Source organism: Rhodnius prolixus, unplaced genomic scaffold (genome assembly GCF_049639745.1).
Source record: "Rhodnius prolixus isolate KJV_2025 unplaced genomic scaffold, Rpr scaffold_5, whole genome shotgun sequence".
NCBI lineage: Eukaryota > Metazoa > Arthropoda > Insecta > Hemiptera > Reduviidae > Rhodnius > Rhodnius prolixus.
In genome coordinates this window covers 20132264-20153877 of record NW_027411624.1, presented here as the reverse complement: position 1 = coordinate 20153877, position 21614 = coordinate 20132264, and the positions used below count along the sequence as shown (strand labels likewise).

The following is a 21614-nucleotide window of genomic DNA, read 5'->3' as shown; positions in this document are numbered from 1 at the left end:
TGCACAATTGTAGTTCCCATATATCTCCATATTTGAGTAAAATATTAATAATTTCAGTGCAATAGTGTAGGAGATATATCAAGCTGAACATTTCTCATGTTAGTTCTTTCATAAACTCCAAAACATTCAATCCTAATATTCGGTTTTCTACAGTTCCGAATTGCAAGGGATTTTGCACAATTGTAGATCCCATATATCTCTACATTTGAGTAAAATATCAATAATTTCAGTGCTATAGTATAGGAGATATATCAAGTTGAATTTTTCTCATGTTAATTCTTTCAAAAACTCCAAAACATTCAATCGTAATATTGGGTTTTCTACAGTTCCGAATTACAAGAGATTTTGCACAATTGTAGATCCCATCTATCTCCACTCTTGAGCAAAATATCAATAATTTCAGTGCTATAGTATAGGAGATATATCAAGTTGAACTTTTATCATGTTATTTCTATCAAAAACTCCTAAACTTTCAATCCTAATATTGGGTTTTCTACAGTTCCGAATCACAAGGGATTTTGCACAGTTGTAGATCCCGTATATCTCCACATTTGAGTAAAATATCAATAATTTCAGTGCTATAGTGTAGGAGATATATCAAGTTGAAGTTTTCTCATGTTAGTTCTTTCAAAAACTCCATAACTTTCAATCCTAATATTGGGTATTTTACAGTTCCGAATTACAAGGGATTTTGCACAATTGTATATCCCATATATCTCCAAATTTGCCTAAAATATCAATAATTTCAGTGCTATCGTATATGAAATATATCAAGTTGAAGTTTTCTCATGTTAGTTCCTTCAAAAACTCCATAACTTTCAATCCTAATATTGGGTATTCTACAGTTCCGAATTATAAGGGATTTTGCACAATTGTAGTTCCCATATATCTCCACATTTGAGTAAAATATTAATAATTTCAGTGCAATAGTGTAGGAGATATATCAATCTGAACTTTTCTCATGTTAGTTCTTTCATAAACTCCAAAACATTCAATCCTAATATTCGGTTTTCTACAGTTCCGAATTACAAGGGATTTTGCACAATTGTAGATCCCATATATCTCTACATTTGAGTAAAATATCAATAATTTCAGTGCTATAGTATAGGAGATATATCAAGTTGAATTTTTCTCATGTTAATTCTTTCAAAAACTCCAAAACATTCAATCGTAATATTGGGTTTTCTACAGTTCCGAATTACAAGAGATTTTGCACAATTGTAGATCCCATCTATCTCCACACATGAGCAAAATATCAATAATTTCAGTGCTATAGTATAGGAGATATATCAAGTTGAACTTTTATCATGTTATTTCTATCAAAAACTCCTAAACTTTCAATCCTAATATTGGGTTTTCTACAGTTCCGAATCACAAGGGATTTTGCACAGTTGTAGATCCCGTATATCTCCACATTTGAGTAAAATATCAATAATTTCAGTGCTATAGTGTAGGAGATATATCAAGTTGAAGTTTTCTCATGTTAGTTCTTTCAAAAACTCCATAACTTTCAATCCTAATATTGGGTATTTTACAGTTCCGAATTACAAGGGATTTTGCACAATTGTATATCCCATATATCTCCAAATTTGCCTAAAATATCAATAATTTCAGTGCTATCGTATATGAAATATATCAAGTTGAAGTTTTCTCATGTTAGTTCCTTCAAAAACTCCATAACTTTCAATCCTAATATTGGGTATTCTACAGTTCCGAATTATAAGGGATTTTGCACAATTGTAGTTCCCATATATCTCCACATTTGAGTAAAATATTAATAATTTCAGTGCTATAGTATAGGAGATATATCAAGTTGAACTTTTATCATGTTATTTCTATCAAAAACTCCTAAACTTTCAATCCTAATATTGGGTTTTCTACAGTTCCGAATCACAAGGGATTTTGCACAGTTGTAGATCCCGTATATCTCCACATTTGAGTAAAATATCAATAATTTCAGTGCTATAGTGTAGGAGATATATCAAGTTGAAGTTTTCTCATGTTAGTTCTTTCAAAAACTCCATAACTTTCAATCCTAATATTGGGTATTTTACAGTTCCGAATTACAAGGGATTTTGCACAATTGTATATCCCATATATCTCCAAATTTGCCTAAAATATCAATAATTTCAGTGCTATCGTATATGAAATATATCAAGTTGAAGTTTTCTCATGTTAGTTCCTTCAAAAACTCCATAACTTTCAATCCTAATATTGGGTATTCTACAGTTCCGAATTATAAGGGATTTTGCACAATTGTAGTTCCCATATATCTCCACATTTGAGTAAAATATTAATAATTTCAGTGCAATAGTGTAGGAGATATATCAAGCTGAACTTTTCTCATGTTAGTTCTTTCATAAACTCCAAAACATTCAATCCTAATATTCGGTTTTCTACAGTTCCGAATTACAAGGGATTTTGCACAATTGTAGATCCCATATATCTCTACATTTGAGTAAAATATCAATAATTTCAGTGCTATAGTATAGGAGATATATCAAGTTGAATTTTTCTCATGTTAATTCTTTCAAAAACTCCAAAACATTCAATCGTAATATTGGGTTTTCTACAGTTCCGAATTACAAGAGATTTTGCACAATTGTAGATCCCATCTATCTCCACATTTGAGCAAAATATCAATAATTTCAGTGCTATAGTATAGGAGATATAGCAAGTTGAACTTTTCTCATGTTATTTCTTTCAAAAACTCTAAAACATTCAATCCCAATATTGGGTTTTCTACAGTTCCGAATTACAAGGGATTTAGCACAGTTGTAGATCCCGTATATCTCCACATTTGCCTAAAATATCAATAATTTCAGTGCTGTCGTATAAGAAATATAAAAAGTTGAAGTTTTCTCATGTTAGTTCCTTCAAAAACTCCATTACTTTCAATCCCAATATTGGGTTTTCTACAGTTCCGAATTACGAGGGATTTTGCACAATTGTAGAGCCCATATATCTCAACATTTGAGTAAAATATCAATAATTTCAGTGCTATAGTATAGAGATATATCAAGCTGAACTTTTCTCATGTTATTTCTTTCAAAAACTCCAAAACTTTCAATCCTAATATTGGGTTTTCTACAGTTCCGAATTACAAGAGATTTTGCAAAGTTGTAGATCCCGTATATCTCGACAGTTGCGTAAAATATCAATAATTTCAGTGCTATCATATAAGAAATATAACAAGTTGAAGTTTTCTCATGTTAGTTTCTTCAAAAACTCAATTACTTTCAATCCCAATATTGGGTTTTCTACAGTTCCGAATTACAAGGGATATCGCACAATTGTAGATCCCATCTATCTCCACATTTGAGTAAAACATCAATAATTTCAGTGCTATAGTATAGGAGATATATCAAGTTGAAGTTTTCTCATGTTAATTCTTTCAAAAACTCCAAAACATTCAATCATAATATTGGGTTTTCTACAGTTCCGAATTACAAGGGATTTTGCACAATTGTAGATCCCATCTATCTCCACATTTGAGCAAAATATCAATAATTTCAGTGCTATAGTATAAGAGATATATCAAGTTGAACTTTTCTCATGTTATTTCTTTCAAAAACTCCAAAACTTTCAATCCTAATATTGGGTTTTCTACAGTTCCGAATTACAAGGGATTTTGCACAGTTGTAGATCCCGTATATCTCCACATTTGAGTAAAATATCAATAATTTCAGTGCTATAGTGTAGGAGATATATCAAGTTGAAGTTTTCTCATGTTAGTTCTTTCAAAAACTCCATAACTTTCAATCCTAATATTGGGTTTTCTACAGTTCCGAATTACAAGGGATTTAGCACAATTGTATATCCCATATATCTCCACATTTGCCTAAAATATCAATAATTTCAGTGCTATCGTATAAGAAATATAAAAAGTTGAAGTTTTCTCATGTTAGTTCCTTCAAAAACTCCATTACTTTCAATCCCAATATTGGGTTTTCTACAGTTCCGAATTACGAGGGATTTTGCACAATTGTAGAGCCCATCTATCTCCACACTTGAGCAAAATATCAATAATTTCAGTGCTATAGTATAGGAGATATATCAAGTTGAACTTTTATCATGTTATTTCTATCAAAAACTCCAAAACTTTCAATCCTAATATTGGGTTTTCTACAGTTCCGAATCACAAGGGATTTTGCACAGTTGTAGATCCCGTATATCTCCACATTTGAGTAAAATATCAATAATTTCAGTGCTATAGTGTAGGAGATATATCAAGTTGAAGTTTTCTCATGTTAGTTCTTTCAAAAACTCCATAACTTTCAATCCTAATATTGGGTATTTTACAGTTCCGAATTACAAGGGATTTTGCACAATTGTATATCCCATATATCTCCACATTTGCCTAAAATATCAATAATTTCAGTGCTATCGTATATGAAATATATCAAGTTGAAGTTTTCTCATGTCAGTTCCTTCAAAAACTCCATAACTTTCAATCCTAATATTGGGTATTCTACAGTTCCGAATTATAAGGGATTTTGCACAATTGAAGTTCCCATATATCTCCACATTTGAGTAAAATATTAATAATTTCAGTGCAATAGTGTAGGAGATATATCAAGCTGAACTTTTCTCATGTTAGTTCTTTTATAAACTCCAAAACATTCAATCCTAATATTCGGTTTTCTACAGTTCCGAATTACAAGGGATTTTGCACAATTGTAGATCCCATATATCTCTACATTTGAGTAAAATATCAATAATTTCAGTGCTATAGTATAGGAGATATATCAAGTTGAATTTTTCTCATGTTAATTGTTTCAAAAACTCCAAAACATTCAATCGTAATATTGGGTTTTCTACAGTTCCGAATTACAAGGGATTTTGCACAATTGTAGATCCCATCTATCTCCACATTTGAGCAAAATATCAATAATTTCAGTGCTATAGTATAGGAGATATAGCAAGTTGAACTTTTCTCATGTTATTTCTTTCAAAAACTCCAAAACTTTCAATCCTAATATTTGGTTTTTTGCAGTTCCGAATTACAATGGATTTTGCACAATTGTAGATCCCATCTATCTCCACACTTGAGCAAAATATCAATAATTTCAGTGCTATAGTATAGGAGATATATCAAGTTGAACTTTTATCATGTTATTTCTATCAAAAACTCCAAAACTTTCAATCCTAATATTGGGTTTTCTACAGTTCCGAATCACAAGGGATTTTGCACAGTTGTAGATCCCGTATATCTCCACATTTGAGTAAAATATCAATAATTTCAGTGCTATAGTATAGGAGATATATCAAGTTGAATTTTTCTCATGTTAATTCTTTCAAAAACTCCAAAACATTCAATCGTAATATTGGGTTTTCTACAGTTCCGAATTACAAGAGATTTTGCACAATTGTAGATCCCATCTATCTCCACATTTGAGCAAAATATCAATAATTTCAGTGCTATAGTATAGGAGATATAGCAAGTTGAACTTTTCTCATGTTATTTCTTTCAAAAACTCCAAAACATTCAATCCCAATATTGGGTTTTCTACAGTTCCGAATTACAAGGGATTTAGCACAGTTGTAGATCCCGTATATCTCCACATTTGCCTAAAATATCAATAATTTCAGTGCTGTCGTATAAGAAATATAAAAAGTTGAAGTTTTCTCATGTTAGTTCTTTCATAAACTCCAAAACATTCAATCCTAATATTCGGTTTTCTACAGTTCCGAATTACAAGGGATTTTGCACAATTGTAGATCCCATATATCTCTACATTTGAGTAAAATATCAATAATTTCAGTGCTATAGTATAGGAGATATATCAAGTTGAATTTTTCTCATGTTAATTGTTTCAAAAACTCCAAAACATTCAATCGTAATATTGGGTTTTTTACAGTTCCGAATTACAAGGGATTTTGCACAGTTGTAGATCCCGTATATCTCCACATTTGAGTAAAATATCAATAATTTCAGTGCTATAGTGTAGGAGATATATCAAGTTGAAGTTTTCTCATGTTAGTTCTTTCAAAAACTCCATAACTTTCAATCCTAATATTGGGTATTTTACAGTTCCGAATTACAAGGGATTTTGCACAATTGTATATCCCATATATCTCCACATTTGCCTAAAATATCAATAATTTCAGTGCTATCGTATATGAAATATATCAAGTTGAAGTTTTCTCATGTTAGTTCCTTCAAAAACTCCATAGCTTTCAATCCTAATATTGGGTATTCTACAGTTCCGAATTATAAGGGATTTTGCACAATTGTAGTTCCCATATATCTCCATATTTGAGTAAAATATTAATAATTTCAGTGCAATAGTGTAGGAGATATATCAAGCTGAACATTTCTCATGTTAGTTCTTTCATAAACTCCAAAACATTCAATCCTAATATTCGGTTTTCTACAGTTCCGAATTGCAAGGGATTTTGCACAATTGTAGATCCCATATATCTCTACATTTGAGTAAAATATCAATAATTTCAGTGCTATAGTATAGGAGATATATCAAGTTGAATTTTTCTCATGTTAATTCTTTCAAAAACTCCAAAACATTCAATCGTAATATTGGGTTTTCTACAGTTCCGAATTACAAGAGATTTTGCACAATTGTAGATCCCATCTATCTCCACACTTGAGCAAAATATTAATAATTTCAGTGCTATAGTATAGGAGATATATCAAGTTGAACTTTTATCATGTTATTTCTATCAAAAACTCCTAAACTTTCAATCCTAATATTGGGTTTTCTACAGTTCCGAATCACAAGGGATTTTGCACAGTTGTAGATCCCGTATATCTCCACATTTGAGTAAAATATCAATAATTTCAGTGCTATAGTGTAGGAGATATATCAAGTTGAAGTTTTCTCATGTTAGTTCTTTCAAAAACTCCATAACTTTCAATCCTAATATTGGGTATTTTACAGTTCCGAATTACAAGGGATTTTGCACAATTGTATATCCCATATATCTCCAAATTTGCCTAAAATATCAATAATTTCAGTGCTATCGTATATGAAATATATCAAGTTGAAGTTTTCTCATGTTAGTTCCTTCAAAAACTCCATAACTTTCAATCCTAATATTGGGTATTCTACAGTTCCGAATTATAAGGGATTTTGCACAATTGTAGTTCCCATATATCTCCACATTTGAGTAAAATATTAATAATTTCAGTGCAATAGTGTAGGAGATATATCAAGCTGAACTTTTCTCATGTTAGTTCTTTCATAAACTCCAAAACATTCAATCCTAATATTCGGTTTTCTACAGTTCCGAATTACAAGGGATTTTGCACAATTGTAGATCCCATATATCTCTACATTTGAGTAAAATATCAATAATTTCAGTGCTATAGTATAGGAGATATATCAAGTTGAATTTTTCTCATGTTAATTCTTTCAAAAACTCCAAAACATTCAATCGTAATATTGGGTTTTCTACAGTTCCGAATTACAAGAGATTTTGCACAATTGTAGATCCCATCTATCTCCACACTTGAGCAAAATATCAATAATTTCAGTGCTATAGTATAGGAGATATATCAAGTTGAACTTTTATCATGTTATTTCTATCAAAAACTCCTAAACTTTCAATCCTAATATTGGGTTTTCTACAGTTCCGAATCACAAGGGATTTTGCACAGTTGTAGATCCCGTATATCTCCACATTTGAGTAAAATATCAATAATTTCAGTGCTATAGTGTAGGAGATATATCAAGTTGAAGTTTTCTCATGTTAGTTCTTTCAAAAACTCCATAACTTTCAATCCTAATATTGGGTATTTTACAGTTCCGAATTACAAGGGATTTTGCACAATTGTATATCCCATATATCTCCAAATTTGCCTAAAATATCAATAATTTCAGTGCTATCGTATATGAAATATATCAAGTTGAAGTTTTCTCATGTTAGTTCCTTCAAAAACTCCATAACTTTCAATCCTAATATTGGGTATTCTACAGTTCCGAATTATAAGGGATTTTGCACAATTGTAGTTCCCATATATCTCCACATTTGAGTAAAATATTAATAATTTCAGTGCAATAGTGTAGGAGATATATCAAGCTGAACTTTTCTCATGTTAGTTCTTTCATAAACTCCAAAACATTCAATCCTAATATTCGGTTTTCTACAGTTCCGAATTACAAGGGATTTTGCACAATTGTAGATCCCATATATCTCTACATTTGAGTAAAATATCAATAATTTCAGTGCTATAGTATAGGAGATATATCAAGTTGAATTTTTCTCATGTTAATTCTTTCAAAAACTCCAAAACATTCAATCGTAATATTGGGTTTTCTACAGTTCCGAATTACAAGAGATTTTGCACAATTGTAGATCCCATCTATCTCCACATTTGAGCAAAATATCAATAATTTCAGTGCTATAGTATAGGAGATATAGCAAGTTGAACTTTTCTCATGTTATTTCTTTCAAAAACTCCAAAACTTTCAATCCTAATATTTGGTTTTCTACAGTTCCGTATTACAAGGGATTTTGCACAATTGTAGATCCCATCTATCTCTACATTTGAGTAAAATATCAATAATTTCAGTGCTATAGTATAGGAGATATATCAAGTTGAACTTTTATCATGTTATTTCTATCAAAAACTCCAAAACTTTCAATCCTAATATTGGGTTTTCTACAGTTCCGAATCACAAGGGATTTTGCACAGTTGTAGATCCCGTATATCTCCACATTTGAGTAAAATATCAATAATTTCAGTGCTATAGTATAGGAGATATATCAAGTTGAACTTTTATCATGTTATTTCTATCAAAAACTCCAAAACTTTCAATCCTAATATTGGGTTTTCTACAGTTCCGAATCACAAGGGATTTTGCACAGTTGTAGATCCCGTATATCTCCACATTTGAGTAAAATATCAATAATTTCAGTGCTATAGTGTAGGAGATATATCAAGTTGAAGTTTTCTCATGTTAGTTCTTTCAAAAACTCCATAACTTTCAATCCTAATATTGGGTATTTTACAGTTCCGAATTACAAGGGATTTTGCACAATTGTATATCCCATATATCTCCACATTTGCCTAAAATATCAATAATTTCAGTGCTATCGTATATGAAATATATCAAGTTGAAATTTTCTCATGTTAGTTCCTTCAAAAACTCCATAACTTTCAATCCTAATATTGGGTATTCTACAGTTACGAATTATAAGGGATTTTGCACAATTGTAGTTCCCATATATCTCCACATTTGAGTAAAATATTAATAATTTCAGTGCAATAGTGTAGGAGATATATCAAGCTGAAATTTTCTCATGTTAGTTCTTTCATAAACTCCAAAACATTCAATCCTAATATTCGGTTTTCTACAGTTCCGAATTACAAGGGATTTTGCACAATTGTAGATCCCATATATCTCTACATTTGAGTAAAATATCAATAATTTCAGTGCTATAGTATAGGAGATATATCAAGTTGAATTTTTCTCATGTTAATTCTTTCAAAAACTCCAAAACATTCAATCGTAATATTGGGTTTTCTACAGTTCCGAATTACAAGAGATTTTGCACAATTGTAGATCCCATCTATCTCCACATTTGAGCAAAATATCAATAATTTCAATGCTATAGTATAGGGGATATAGCAAGTTGAACTTTTCTCATGTTATTTCTTTCAAAAACTCCAAAACTTTCAATCCTAATATTTGGTTTTTTGCAGTTCCGAATTGCAAGGGATTTTGCACAATTGTAGATCCCATCTATCTCCACACTTGAGCAAAATATCAATAATTTCAGTGCTATAGTATAGGAGATATATCAAGTTGAACTTTTATCATGTTATTTCTATCAAAAACTCCAAAACTTTCAATCCTAATATTGGGTTTTCTACAGTTCCGAATCACAAGGGATTTTGCACAGTTGTAGATCCCGTATATCTCCACATTTGAGTAAAATATCAATAATTTCAGTGCTATAGTGTAGGAGATATATCAAGTTGAAGTTTTCTCATGTTAGTTCTTTCAAAAACTCCATAACTTTCAATCCTAATATTGGGTATTTTACAGTTCCGAATTACAAGGGATTTTGCACAATTGTATATCCCATATATCTCCACATTTGCCTAAAATATCAATAATTTCAGTGCTATCGTATATGAAATATATCAAGTTGAAGTTTTCTCATGTTAGTTCCTTCAAAAACTCCATAACTTTCAATCCTAATATTGGGTATTCTACAGTTCCGAATTATAAGGGATTTTGCACAATTGTAGTTCCTATATATCTCCACATTTGAGTAAAATATTAATAATTTCAGTGCAATAGTGTAGGAGATATATCAAGCTGAACTTTTCTCATGTTAGTTCTTTCATAAACTCCAAAACATTCAATCCTAATATTCGGTTTTCTACAGTTCCGAATTACAAGGGATTTTGCACAATTGTAGATCCCATATATCTCTACATTTGAGTAAAATATCAATAATTTCAGTGCTATAGTATAGGAGATATATCAAGTTGAATTTTTCTCATGTTAATTCTTTCAAAAACTCCAAAACATTCAATCGTAATATTGGGTTTTCTACAGTTCCGAATTACAAGAGATTTTGCACAATTGTAGATCCCATCTATCTCCACATTTGAGCAAAATATCAATAATTTCAGTGCTATAGTATAGGAGATATAGCAAGTTGAACTTTTCTCATGTTATTTCTTTCAAAAACTCCAAAACTTTCAATCCTAATATTTGGTTTTCTACAGTTCCGTATTACAAGGGATTTTGCACAATTGTAGATCCCATCTATCTCTACATTTGAGTAAAATATCAATAATTTCAGTGCTATAGTATAGGAGATATATCAAGTTGAATTTTTCTCACGTTAATTGTTTCAAAAACTCCAAAACATTCAATCGTAATATTGGGTTTTTTACAGTTCCGAATTACAAGGGATTTTGCACAATTGTAGATCCCATCTATCTCCACATTTGAGCAAAATATCAATAATTTCAGTGCTATAGTATAGGAGATATAGCAAGTTGAACTTTTCTCATGTTATTTCTTTCAAAAACTCCAAAACTTTCAATCCTAATATTTGGTTTTTTGCAGTTCCGAATTACAAGGGATTTTGCACAATTGTAGACCCCATCTATCTCCACACTTGAGCAAAATATCAATAATTTCAGTGCTATAGTATAGGAGATATATCAAGTTGAACTTTTATCATGTTATTTCTATCAAAAACTCCAAAACTTTCAATCCTAATATTGGGTTTTCTACAGTTCCGAATCACAAGGGATTTTGCACAGTTCTAGATCCCGTATATCTCCACATTTGAGTAAAATATCAATAATTTCAGTGCTATAGTGTAGGAGATATATCAAGTTGAAGTTTTCTCATGTTAGTTCTTTCAAAAACTCCATAACTTTCAATCCTAATATTGGGTATTTTACAGTTCCGAATTACAAGGGATTTTGCACAATTGTATATCCCATATATCTCCACATTTGCCTAAAATATCAATAATTTCAGTGCTATCGCATATGAAATATATCAAGTTGAAGTTTTCTCATGTTAGTTCCTTCAAAAACTCCATAACTTTCAATCCTAATATTGGGTATTCTACAGTTCCGAATTATAAGGGATTTTGCACAAATGTAGTTCCCATATATCTCCACATTTGAGTAAAATATTAATAATTTCAGTGCAATAGTGTAGGAGATATATCAAGCTGAACTTTTCTCATGTTAGTTCTTTCATAAACTCCAAAACATTCAATCCTAATATTCGGTTTTCTACAGTTCCGAATTACAAGGGATTTTGCACAATTGTAGATCCCATATATCTCTACATTTGAGTAAAATATCAATAATTTCAGTGCTATAGTATAGGAGATATATCAAGTGGAAGTTTTCTCATGTTTGTTCTTTCAAAAACTCCAAAATTTTCAATCCTAATATTTGGTTTTCTACAGTTCCGTATTACAAGGGATTTTGCACAATTGTAGATCCCATCTATCTCCACATTTGAGCAAAATATCAATAAATTCAGTGCTATAGTATAGGAGATATATCAAGTTGAACTTTTCTCATGTTATTTCTATCAAAAACTCCAAAACTTTCAATCCTAATATAAGGTTTTCTACAGTTCCGAATTACAAGGGATTTTGCACAGTTGTAGATCCCGTATATCTCCACATTTGAGTAAAATATCAATAATTTCAGTGTAGGAGATATATCAAGTTGAAGTTTTCTCATGTTAGTTCTTTCAAAAACTCCATAACTTTTAATCCTAATATTGGGTATTCTACTGTTCCGAATTACAAGGGATTTTGCACAATTGTATATCCCATATATCTCCACATTTGCGTAAAATATCAATAATTTTAGTGCAATCGTATAAGAAATATATCAAGTTCAAGTTTTCTCATGTTAGTTCCTTCAAAAACTCCATAACTTTCAATCCTAATATTGGGTATTCTACAGTTCCGAATTACAAGGGATTTTGCACAATTGTATATCCCAAATATCTCCACATTTGCGTAAAATATCAATAATTTCAGTGATGTAGTATAGGAGATATATCAAGCTGAACTTTTCTCATGTTAGTTGTTTCACAAACTCCAAAACATTCAATCCTAATATTGGGTTTTCTACAGTTCCGAATTACAAGGGATTTTGCACAATTGTAGATTCTATCTATCTCCACATTTGAGTAAAAGATCAATAATTTTAGTGCTATAGTATAGGAGATATATCAAGTTGAATTTTTCTCATGTTAATTCATTCAAAAACTCCAAAACATTCAATCGTAAAATTGGGTTTTCTACAGTTCCGAATTACAAGGGATTTTGCACAATTGTAGATCCCATCTATCTCCACATTTGAGCAAAATATCAATAATTTCAGTGCTATAATATAGGAGATATAGCAAGTTGAACTTTTCTCATGTTATTTCTTTCAAAAACTCCAAAACTTTCAATCCTAATATTTGGTTTTCTACAGTTCCGAATTACAAGGGATTTTGCACAATTGTAGATCCCATCTATCTCCACATTTTAGCAAAATATCAATAATTTCAGTGCTATAGTATAGGAGATATATCAAGTTGAACTTTTCTCATGTTATTACTATCAAAACTCCAAAACTTTCAATCCTAATATTAGGTTTTCTACAGTTCCGAATTACAAGGGATTTTGCACAGTTGTAGATCCCGTATATCTTCACATTTGAGTAAAATATCAATAATTTCAGTGCTATAGTGTAGGAGATATATCAAGTTGAAGTTTTCTCATGTTAGTTCTTTCAAAAACTCCATAACTTTTAATCCTAATATTGGGTATTCTACTGTTCCGAATTACAAGGGATTTTGCACAATTGTATATGCCATATATCTCCACATTTGCGTAAAATATCAATAATTTTAGTGTAGGAGATATATCAAGTTGAAGTTTTCTCATGTTAGTTCTTTCAAAAACTCCATAACTTTTAATCCTAATATTGGGTTTTCTACAGTTCCGAATTACAAGGGATTTTGCACAGTTGTAGATCCCGTATATCTCCACATTTGAGTAAAATATCAATAATTTCAGTGCTATAGTGTAGTAGATATATCAAGTTGAAGTTTTCTCATGTTAGTTCTTTCAAAAACTCCATAACTTTTAATCCTAATATTGGGTATTCTACTGTTCCGAATTACAAGGGATTTTGCACAATTGTATATCCCATATATCTCCACATTTGCGTAAAATATCAATAATTTTAGTGCAATCGTATAAGAAATATATCAAGTTGAAGTTTTCTCATGTTAGTTCCTTCAAAAACTCCATAACTTTCAATCCTAATATTGGGTATTCTACAGTTCCGAATTACAAGGGATTTTGCACAATTGTATATCCCAAATATCTCCACATTTGCGTAAAATATCAATAATTTCAGTGATATAGTATAGGAGATATATCAAGCTGAACTTTTCTCATGTTAGTTCTTTCACAAACTCCAAAACATTCAATCCTAATATTGGGTTTTCTACAGTTCCGAATTACAAGGGATTTTGCACAATTGTAGATTCTATCTATCTCCACATTTGAGTAAAATATCAATAATTTCAGTGCTATAGTATAGGGGATATAGCAAGTTGAACTTTTCTCATGTTATTTCTTTCAAAAACTCCAAAACTTTCAATCCTAATATTGGGTTTTCTACAGTTCCGAATTACAAGGGATTTTGCACAATTGTAGATCCCATCTATCTCCACATTTGAGCAAAATATCAATAATTTCAGGCTATAGTATAGGAGATATATCAAGTTGAACTTTTCTCATGTTATTTCTATCAAAACTCCAAAACTTTCAATCCTAATATTAGGTTTTCTACAGTTCCGAATTACAAGGGATTTTGCTCAGTTGTAGATCCCGTATATCTCCACATTTGAGTAAAATATCAATAATTTCAGTGCTATAGTGTAGGAGATATATCAAGTTGAAGTTTTCTCATGTTAGTTCTTTCAAAAACTCCATAACTTTTAATCCTAATATTGGGTATTCTACTGTTCCGAATTACAAGGGATTTTGCACAATTGTATATCCCATATATCTCCACATTTGCGTAAAATATCAATAATTTTAGTGCTATCGTATAAGAAATATATCAAGTTGAAGTTTTCTCATGTTAGTTCCTTCAAAAACTCCATAACTTTCAATACTAATATTGGGTATTCTACAGTTCCGAATTACAAGGGATTTTGCATAATTGTATATCCCAAATATCTCCACATTTGCGTAAAATATCAATAATTTCAGTGATATAGTATAGGAGATATATCAAGCTGAACTTTTCTCATGTTAGTTCTTTCACAAACTCCAAAACATTCAATCCTAATATTGGGTTTTCTACAGTTCCGAATTACAAGGGATTTTGCACAATTGTAGATTCTATCTATCTCCACATTTGAGTAAAATATCAATAATTTCAGTGCTATAGTATAGGGGATATAGCAAGTTGAACTTTTCTCATGTTATTTCTTTCAAAAACTCTAAAACTTTCAATCCTAATATTGGGTTTTCTACAGTTACGAATTACAAGGGATTTTGCACAATTGTAGATCCCATATATCTCCACATTTGAGTAAAATATCAATAATTTCAGTGCTATAGTATAGGAAATATATCAAGTGGAAGTTTTCTCATGTTATTTCTTTCAAAAACTCCAAAACTTTCAATCCTAATATTGGGTTTTCTACAGTTCCGAATTACAAGGCATTTTGCACAATTGTAGATTCTATCTATCTCCACATTTGAGTAAAATATCAATAATTTCAGTGCTATAGTATAGGAGATATATCAAGTTGAACTTTTCTCATGTTATTTCTTTCAAAAACTCCATTACTTTCAATCCCAATATTGGGTTTTCTACAGTTCCGAATTACAAGGGATTTTGCACAATTGTAGATTCTATCTATCTCCACATTTGAGTAAAATATCAATAATTTCAGTGCTATAGTATAGGAGAAATAGCAAGTTGAACTTTTCTCATGTTATTTCTTTCAAAAACTCCAAAACTTTCAATCCTAATATTGGGTATTCTACAGTTCCGAATTACAAGGGATTTTGCACAATTGTAGATCCCATATATCTCCACATTTGAGTAAAATATCAATAATTTCAGTGCTATAGTATAGGAGATATATCAAGTGGAAGTTTTCTCATGTTAGTTCTTTCACAAACTCCAAAACTTTCAATCCTAATATTAGGTTTTCTACAGTTCCGAATTACAAGGGATTTTGCACAATTGTAGATTCTATCTATCACTATATTTGAGAATATAATAGCATGTAGCCTGCTTTGAATAACTTCATAGCACGCGAGATTGATCCTAATTTTACAAAACTTCGTTCTACATTTTGATTTTCTAGTATTTTGTAACAAATAATTCTAATACTGATTTTGTTACATTACGTTGCCTTCTGTTTTAATACGTATTTTGAAGTGGGCAGCAAATATTATTTGTTAATCTCATAATTATTATTTTTATATAATGTATGTTTACATATATGTATGAATAATAATAAAATCATTATTAGCAGGCTTAAAATGAACTTCCAAAATGGTGCACAAGATCATTTGGGTTGGCCACTCTTGATCTAATTGGATAAAAATATATCAAATTAAAATCCAAATTCTGCATAATTTGTCCATCATGTTGGATAATGAGGAAAGCAGAGGATGTAGGAGGATGTTAAGCACACACACTGTTCACCTCGGTTATCTTGCACTTCAAACAGAAGAAAGAAAAACTACCGAATTTAAAAAAAAAAGAAAAAAGGAAAACACTTTAATTTTGGAAAATGACATCACTTTTTTCTTTCCCTCTTTGGCACATATTTTCCATCCGTAATCCTTAGAGGCTTATATCGCACGCACTGTATCCAAAATTGGTGAGAGATAAAAGCACTGATTCACTGAATTTTTTAATTTAATTTTTTCAGATCACTGTTTCTCGGAGAACTTTTTGTTTTAACTTTAGGATAGGATTCAAAAGGATTTTTTGACGGAATAGCTATTGAATTTGGATTTTGTTAGATATATTTTTAATTTAAGTAGATGTAAACAAAATAAGGGAAAGCTCGACATCTTTACATAATATAAATAACTTATCAGTGTTTATTATAATTTAATTACAGATGATCCTGAGGTTGTTTTAGAGTTTTTTGTAATTATTTTTCAATTCTGTAAGTCTGCTTCCAACAAAAGCAAACTATAATTGTTGTAGAGATTTTTATCGGTTTTAAGGATTCTAGCTCCAGAACAAACACTCACATAAAAAGATATATTTAACAATCTGAAAAACGTAGAAGTTCTAGTAGGAAATAAATGTAGTTCTATGTTTTTCAGTACTTATACAGAATTTTTGTTCTCTAGCCTGAATGTGTCTTGTGTGATTTGAAAACGCTTTACAGAAATATTACTGAAACTTCTGAAACTGCCTCAAAGTTAAACGAAGTTAATTTTCTTCCCAGATTGATAGCTTATATTCTTCTAGACAATTTGGAAGTTCGAAAAATAAATCCATTCAATAAATAAGTAAACCACTCCTAAATAAGTAAATTTAGAGGCAACTCTAAAACAGAGAACTTTGTCCGAAGCAATGTTATACGTACATAATGAAATGATTATCTTAATTTAAATTAGATAAAGATAAACCATTTTAAAAGAACATAAACACATTTGATATTAAAAATAAAATTACGCAATCAGATAATGGAAGAAAAAACCCAACTAATTTTTGTCCCATTTAACAGTTTTTTTTTTTTAACGCGAATGTTGATTAAGAATCCTTGCTAATATCCCTCTAGAAAAATTACGTCGTATGTTATCAATAGGATGAAAAATTAATACCAGTTTCAGTCATGATAAACTTTATTAAGCCGAGCTTTCGACCTAGGGACTAGGTCATCTTCAGGACTAATTTACAATATACTGTTTTTTACATCATTAAAGGGTCTTCTGTTTTCATTCCATGAGCAGACAAGATAGAAGACACATAAACCTTTAATGATGTAAAATAGTACATTGTAAGTTAGTCCTGAAGATGATCTAGTCCGTAGGTCGAAAGCTCGGCATAATAAAGTTTATAATGACTGAAACTGGCATTAATATTTTCATCCTATTGAAACTATGATTCAGTCACCAAGAATAATGAACAGTAGTCACTAGTCGTATTATTATGTTTGCCTCCTTGCTTTTTGAAAGCTAATTTGGAGATAATTTTTATTTTATTTTATTTTTCCAACTTTGATCTACCAAACAATTAGCCAAACCACTCATTTTTATTGTTAATCTTCCTATATTCCTGGTTTGGGCGAACATTTCGTAGTTAAAACGAAAGATCGTTTTGGTGAGAAACAATGGTGATTTTCTAGCTTGCTGGTGATCTACAGAGAAGTGTTTTTAAGTTATCCATTGAGATCCCTTAAATAGAACATTTCCTTAATATGGAAAATGCTAAAGTATATGTGTGGACATCGTTCACGATTGTTAGGATGCTTTTCTTAATGGGCTCTCAGATATGTAAGAGCCCTCTAAAATTTACTTGTGTAATCGAGCATTTCCCTTATTCTGCTAGGTTGGCACAATACTACCAAACATTTAAAGAATATATAATATATATTTAAATTGAAAATTTTACCCATGAGAAGTAGAGAACCTGCTTGACTGTTGTGACGAGGAGCTACTGGACGAATACAACTGGCTAGTGGCGCCAGGGATGGCGGCCGGCTCGTGGTACTCTGTGGTGAGGGTACGGTCGTCCAGTTTCTGTTCCGAATGGTGGGCTTTAGCTGCAGACTTGATGTCCATGAAGGAGACGGTGGCGCACAGTCCCTGGCTATTGTTGTTGTTGGCGCTGCTATTTGCAGCCGTGCCAGGGTTGTTATTAGCGCCGCCTCCGCTATCTTCATCCTTGCCGCTTCCGCCACCGCCTCCAGCGATGCTGCTGCCCCCGCTTCCAGCAGCTGATGTTGATGTGCTGTCATTGCCACCACCGTTTCCATTTCCTCTGCCACTTCCACGTGGCAATAACTTGACACTCTGGACTCGACCATACCTAAAAAACAATATTTTCATCAATTATTGATCCAAATATACCAGATAAATGCAGGAAGTCCATTTAAATAAAGATTACCCCCGCTGAAACCAAAAATCTAAACTGTCCAGGGGTTTGAAGAACAGTTGTCCATTATCTTGGAAATGATCCATTCTACCCTCAGAGAAAATGCAAACGAACTTTTTTGCAAATTATTTATTTGGACACCCATTTCAGAAAAGCTGCCCTGTATTTTGCACATCGATTAAGTTTCAGCCATTATTTCGTTTGTCTCTCTTCTTTAAAAAAATTAATAAATAAAAGCTGTGATATCACATTGTATCGAGTAGATGAAGCAAAAGATTGCCGAAACTAAACTTCTTTAAGAAACAATGCTGACATATGAAAATATACCTGAAGCCTACAGTAAATTGTTGCTTCAAGAGATATGAGACATCCTTTCCGAATTATGATCACTCAGTACCGTTATAACCGCATTTCTTTTTCGATTAAGATCAAAAAACAAAAAGATTTGTTGATCTACACACATTTTGGTGTCTTAAACAATTATTACACTCAAATTTTAGACTAGGGAAGGGATTAGCTATGAGATTAGCATACTGTACTCCCACGCGGAGGTCCCGGGTTCGAATCCAGCAGCTGACCCTTAGATTTTCTCTTCCTAGGAGCTTCTTACAGCTCACTGTCCGGTGATGGACAGTGTTGTCTGTAACGAGAGAACACTGTCCGGAGGCCGGCAGTGCACTGGAAAAAGCTCCGGGCGCTAATGACCTCAGCTGTTAATGCGCCAAAAAAAAAAAAAAAAAATTAGACTAATGTTGACATGCTGAAATTGTTATTAAGCCCTTAAATTCCTTTTATACTTACGAATAAAAGAAGTGTGAAATGAACTACATTCATTGCAGGCAATGAATTAGACTGTTAGACTAATGTCTAACAAGGCAAAATCCACCGTAAAACTTTATTTACGATAAAATAAAATTATAAGGAGTCAATAATTTCTGATTGAAAGAACAATTTAAAAACTAACGGCTCATTTAAAATCGGTCGGATAATTAAGACCAACAAAAACTTAGTAAAAAACACAGGATGTGTATTTATTCTAGTATCTCTAAACTACAGAAATAAAATTCATACTAATTTTTTAAATTATAAAATTTCATAATTATAGAGAGTCAAAGGAAGAAGATCATTAAGGTAAAAAAAAAAATGTAAATTAGACGTTGGCATAAACTAAACAAGACAATTAATAAATTTTGTAATTCTTTACTTCCTTAAAGAAGGATATGTAATTAATAAAAAATCGATGTGCAAACTACTAATCATTTCATCCGTCACAGTACGCATATTTTTGGTATTGAGGCCTGTTTCGGATTAGTGGCTATCGAGATAGGCGCTTCATAAGTGTAGTTTATACCTCAAATCCTATAAAATAATCCATCTTTCAGTTCGGGAAAAATCCAAAACTAGACACAGAATTTGGAAGGGATGAGTAATAGAAGTAAGAAATGGGGATACTACACTAGATCTTTTGTCTAGTCCTATTTGATTGCCTTTACCGCTACCAATCACGGGCTTGGGTATGGAAGCAGCTGGGACAAATGTACGATACGTACAAATGAGTACAGAGCACTATGCTTACTACAACTCACAACCACATTCAAGCATCAACCATATTCTCAGCTTCAAAATATCAATTCATTCGTTTCCATCATCATTAGCATTATTTTAATTTTAAATAATCTAACATTCATTTAATTAGCACGGTTTTTCAATAAGGTATTTGATAATAGATATTGTAGTATTATTTTTATTATAGTATTTATTTTATAATAGTATTATTTTTACATTCATTTAATTAGCACGGTTTTTCAAAAAGGTATTTGATAATAGATATTGTAGTATTATTTTTATTATAGTATTTATTTTATAATAGTATTATTTTTACATTCATTTAATTAGCACGGTTTTTCAAAAAGGTATTTGATAATAGATATTGTAGTATTATTTTTAATATAGTATTTATTTTATAATAGTATTATTTTTACATTCATTTAATTAGCACGGTTTATCAAAAAGGTATTTGATAATAGATATTGTAGTATTATTTTTATTATAGTATTTATTTTATAATAGTATTATTTTTACATTCATTTAATTAGCACGGTTTTTCAAAAAGGTAGTTGATAATAGATATTGTAGTATTATTTTTAATATAGTATTTATTTTATAATAGTATTATTTTTACATTCATTTAATTAGCACGGTTTATCAAAAAGGTATTTGATAATAGATATTGTAGTATTATTTTTATTATAGTATTTATTTTATAATAGTATTATTTTTACATTCATTTAATTAGCACGGTTTTTCAAAAAGGTATTTGATAATAGATATTGTAGTATTATTTTTATTATAGTATTTATTTTATAATAGTATTATTTTTACATTCATTTAATTAGCACGGTTTTTCAAAAAGGTATTTGATAATAGATATTGTAGTATTATTTTTATTATAGTATTTATTTTATAATAGTATTATTTTTACATTCATTTAATTAGCACGGTTTTTCAAAAAGGTATTTGATAATAGATATTGTAGTATTATTTTTATTATAGTATTTACTTTATAATAGTATTATTTTTACATTCATTTAATTAGCACGGTTTTTCAAAAAGGTATTTGATAATAGGTATTGTAGTATTATTTTTATTATAGTATTTATTTTATAATAGCCTATTAGTTTTAAATTTATTTAATTCTGCATCATTGCACATTGAATGTGGGCAGTAGACACAATTTTGGCAAGGCAAAAAAGTTACAATTCAAGTGTAAATAACAATAACAAGTAACTACTAGCAGAATGTTAGCAAATTCTATCATTTTGTGATTTTTTTTTTTCTGCAATCGAATTAAAATATCTAAATATTGAACCAGACAGAAAAGAAATTACTTTTAAGATTATAGGTCATATGAAGAAAATTATAAGATGAAAATTGTGAAGTACTGATAAAAGGCAGTTTTATGAGGAGTAATTTTTAATTTTGGAGGGAGAGAGAGAGCAGCCAG

The 21614-nt window shown here is 30.6% G+C and overlaps 1 protein-coding gene across 3 annotated transcripts in view; it reads right to left on the bottom strand.

Annotated features, from left to right (window-relative positions):
* Positions 1-21614, bottom strand: part of spen (spen family transcriptional repressor split ends) — a 187878-nt gene that overhangs the window by 87877 nt on the left and 78387 nt on the right. For all 3 annotated transcript variants that reach the window (XM_074137403.1, XM_074137405.1, XM_074137404.1), the window contains exon 2: positions 18128-18544. In XM_074137403.1, coding sequence (XP_073993504.1) covers positions 18128-18544 — 417 coding nt within the window. The remainder of the gene's footprint in view (positions 1-18127; positions 18545-21614) is intronic.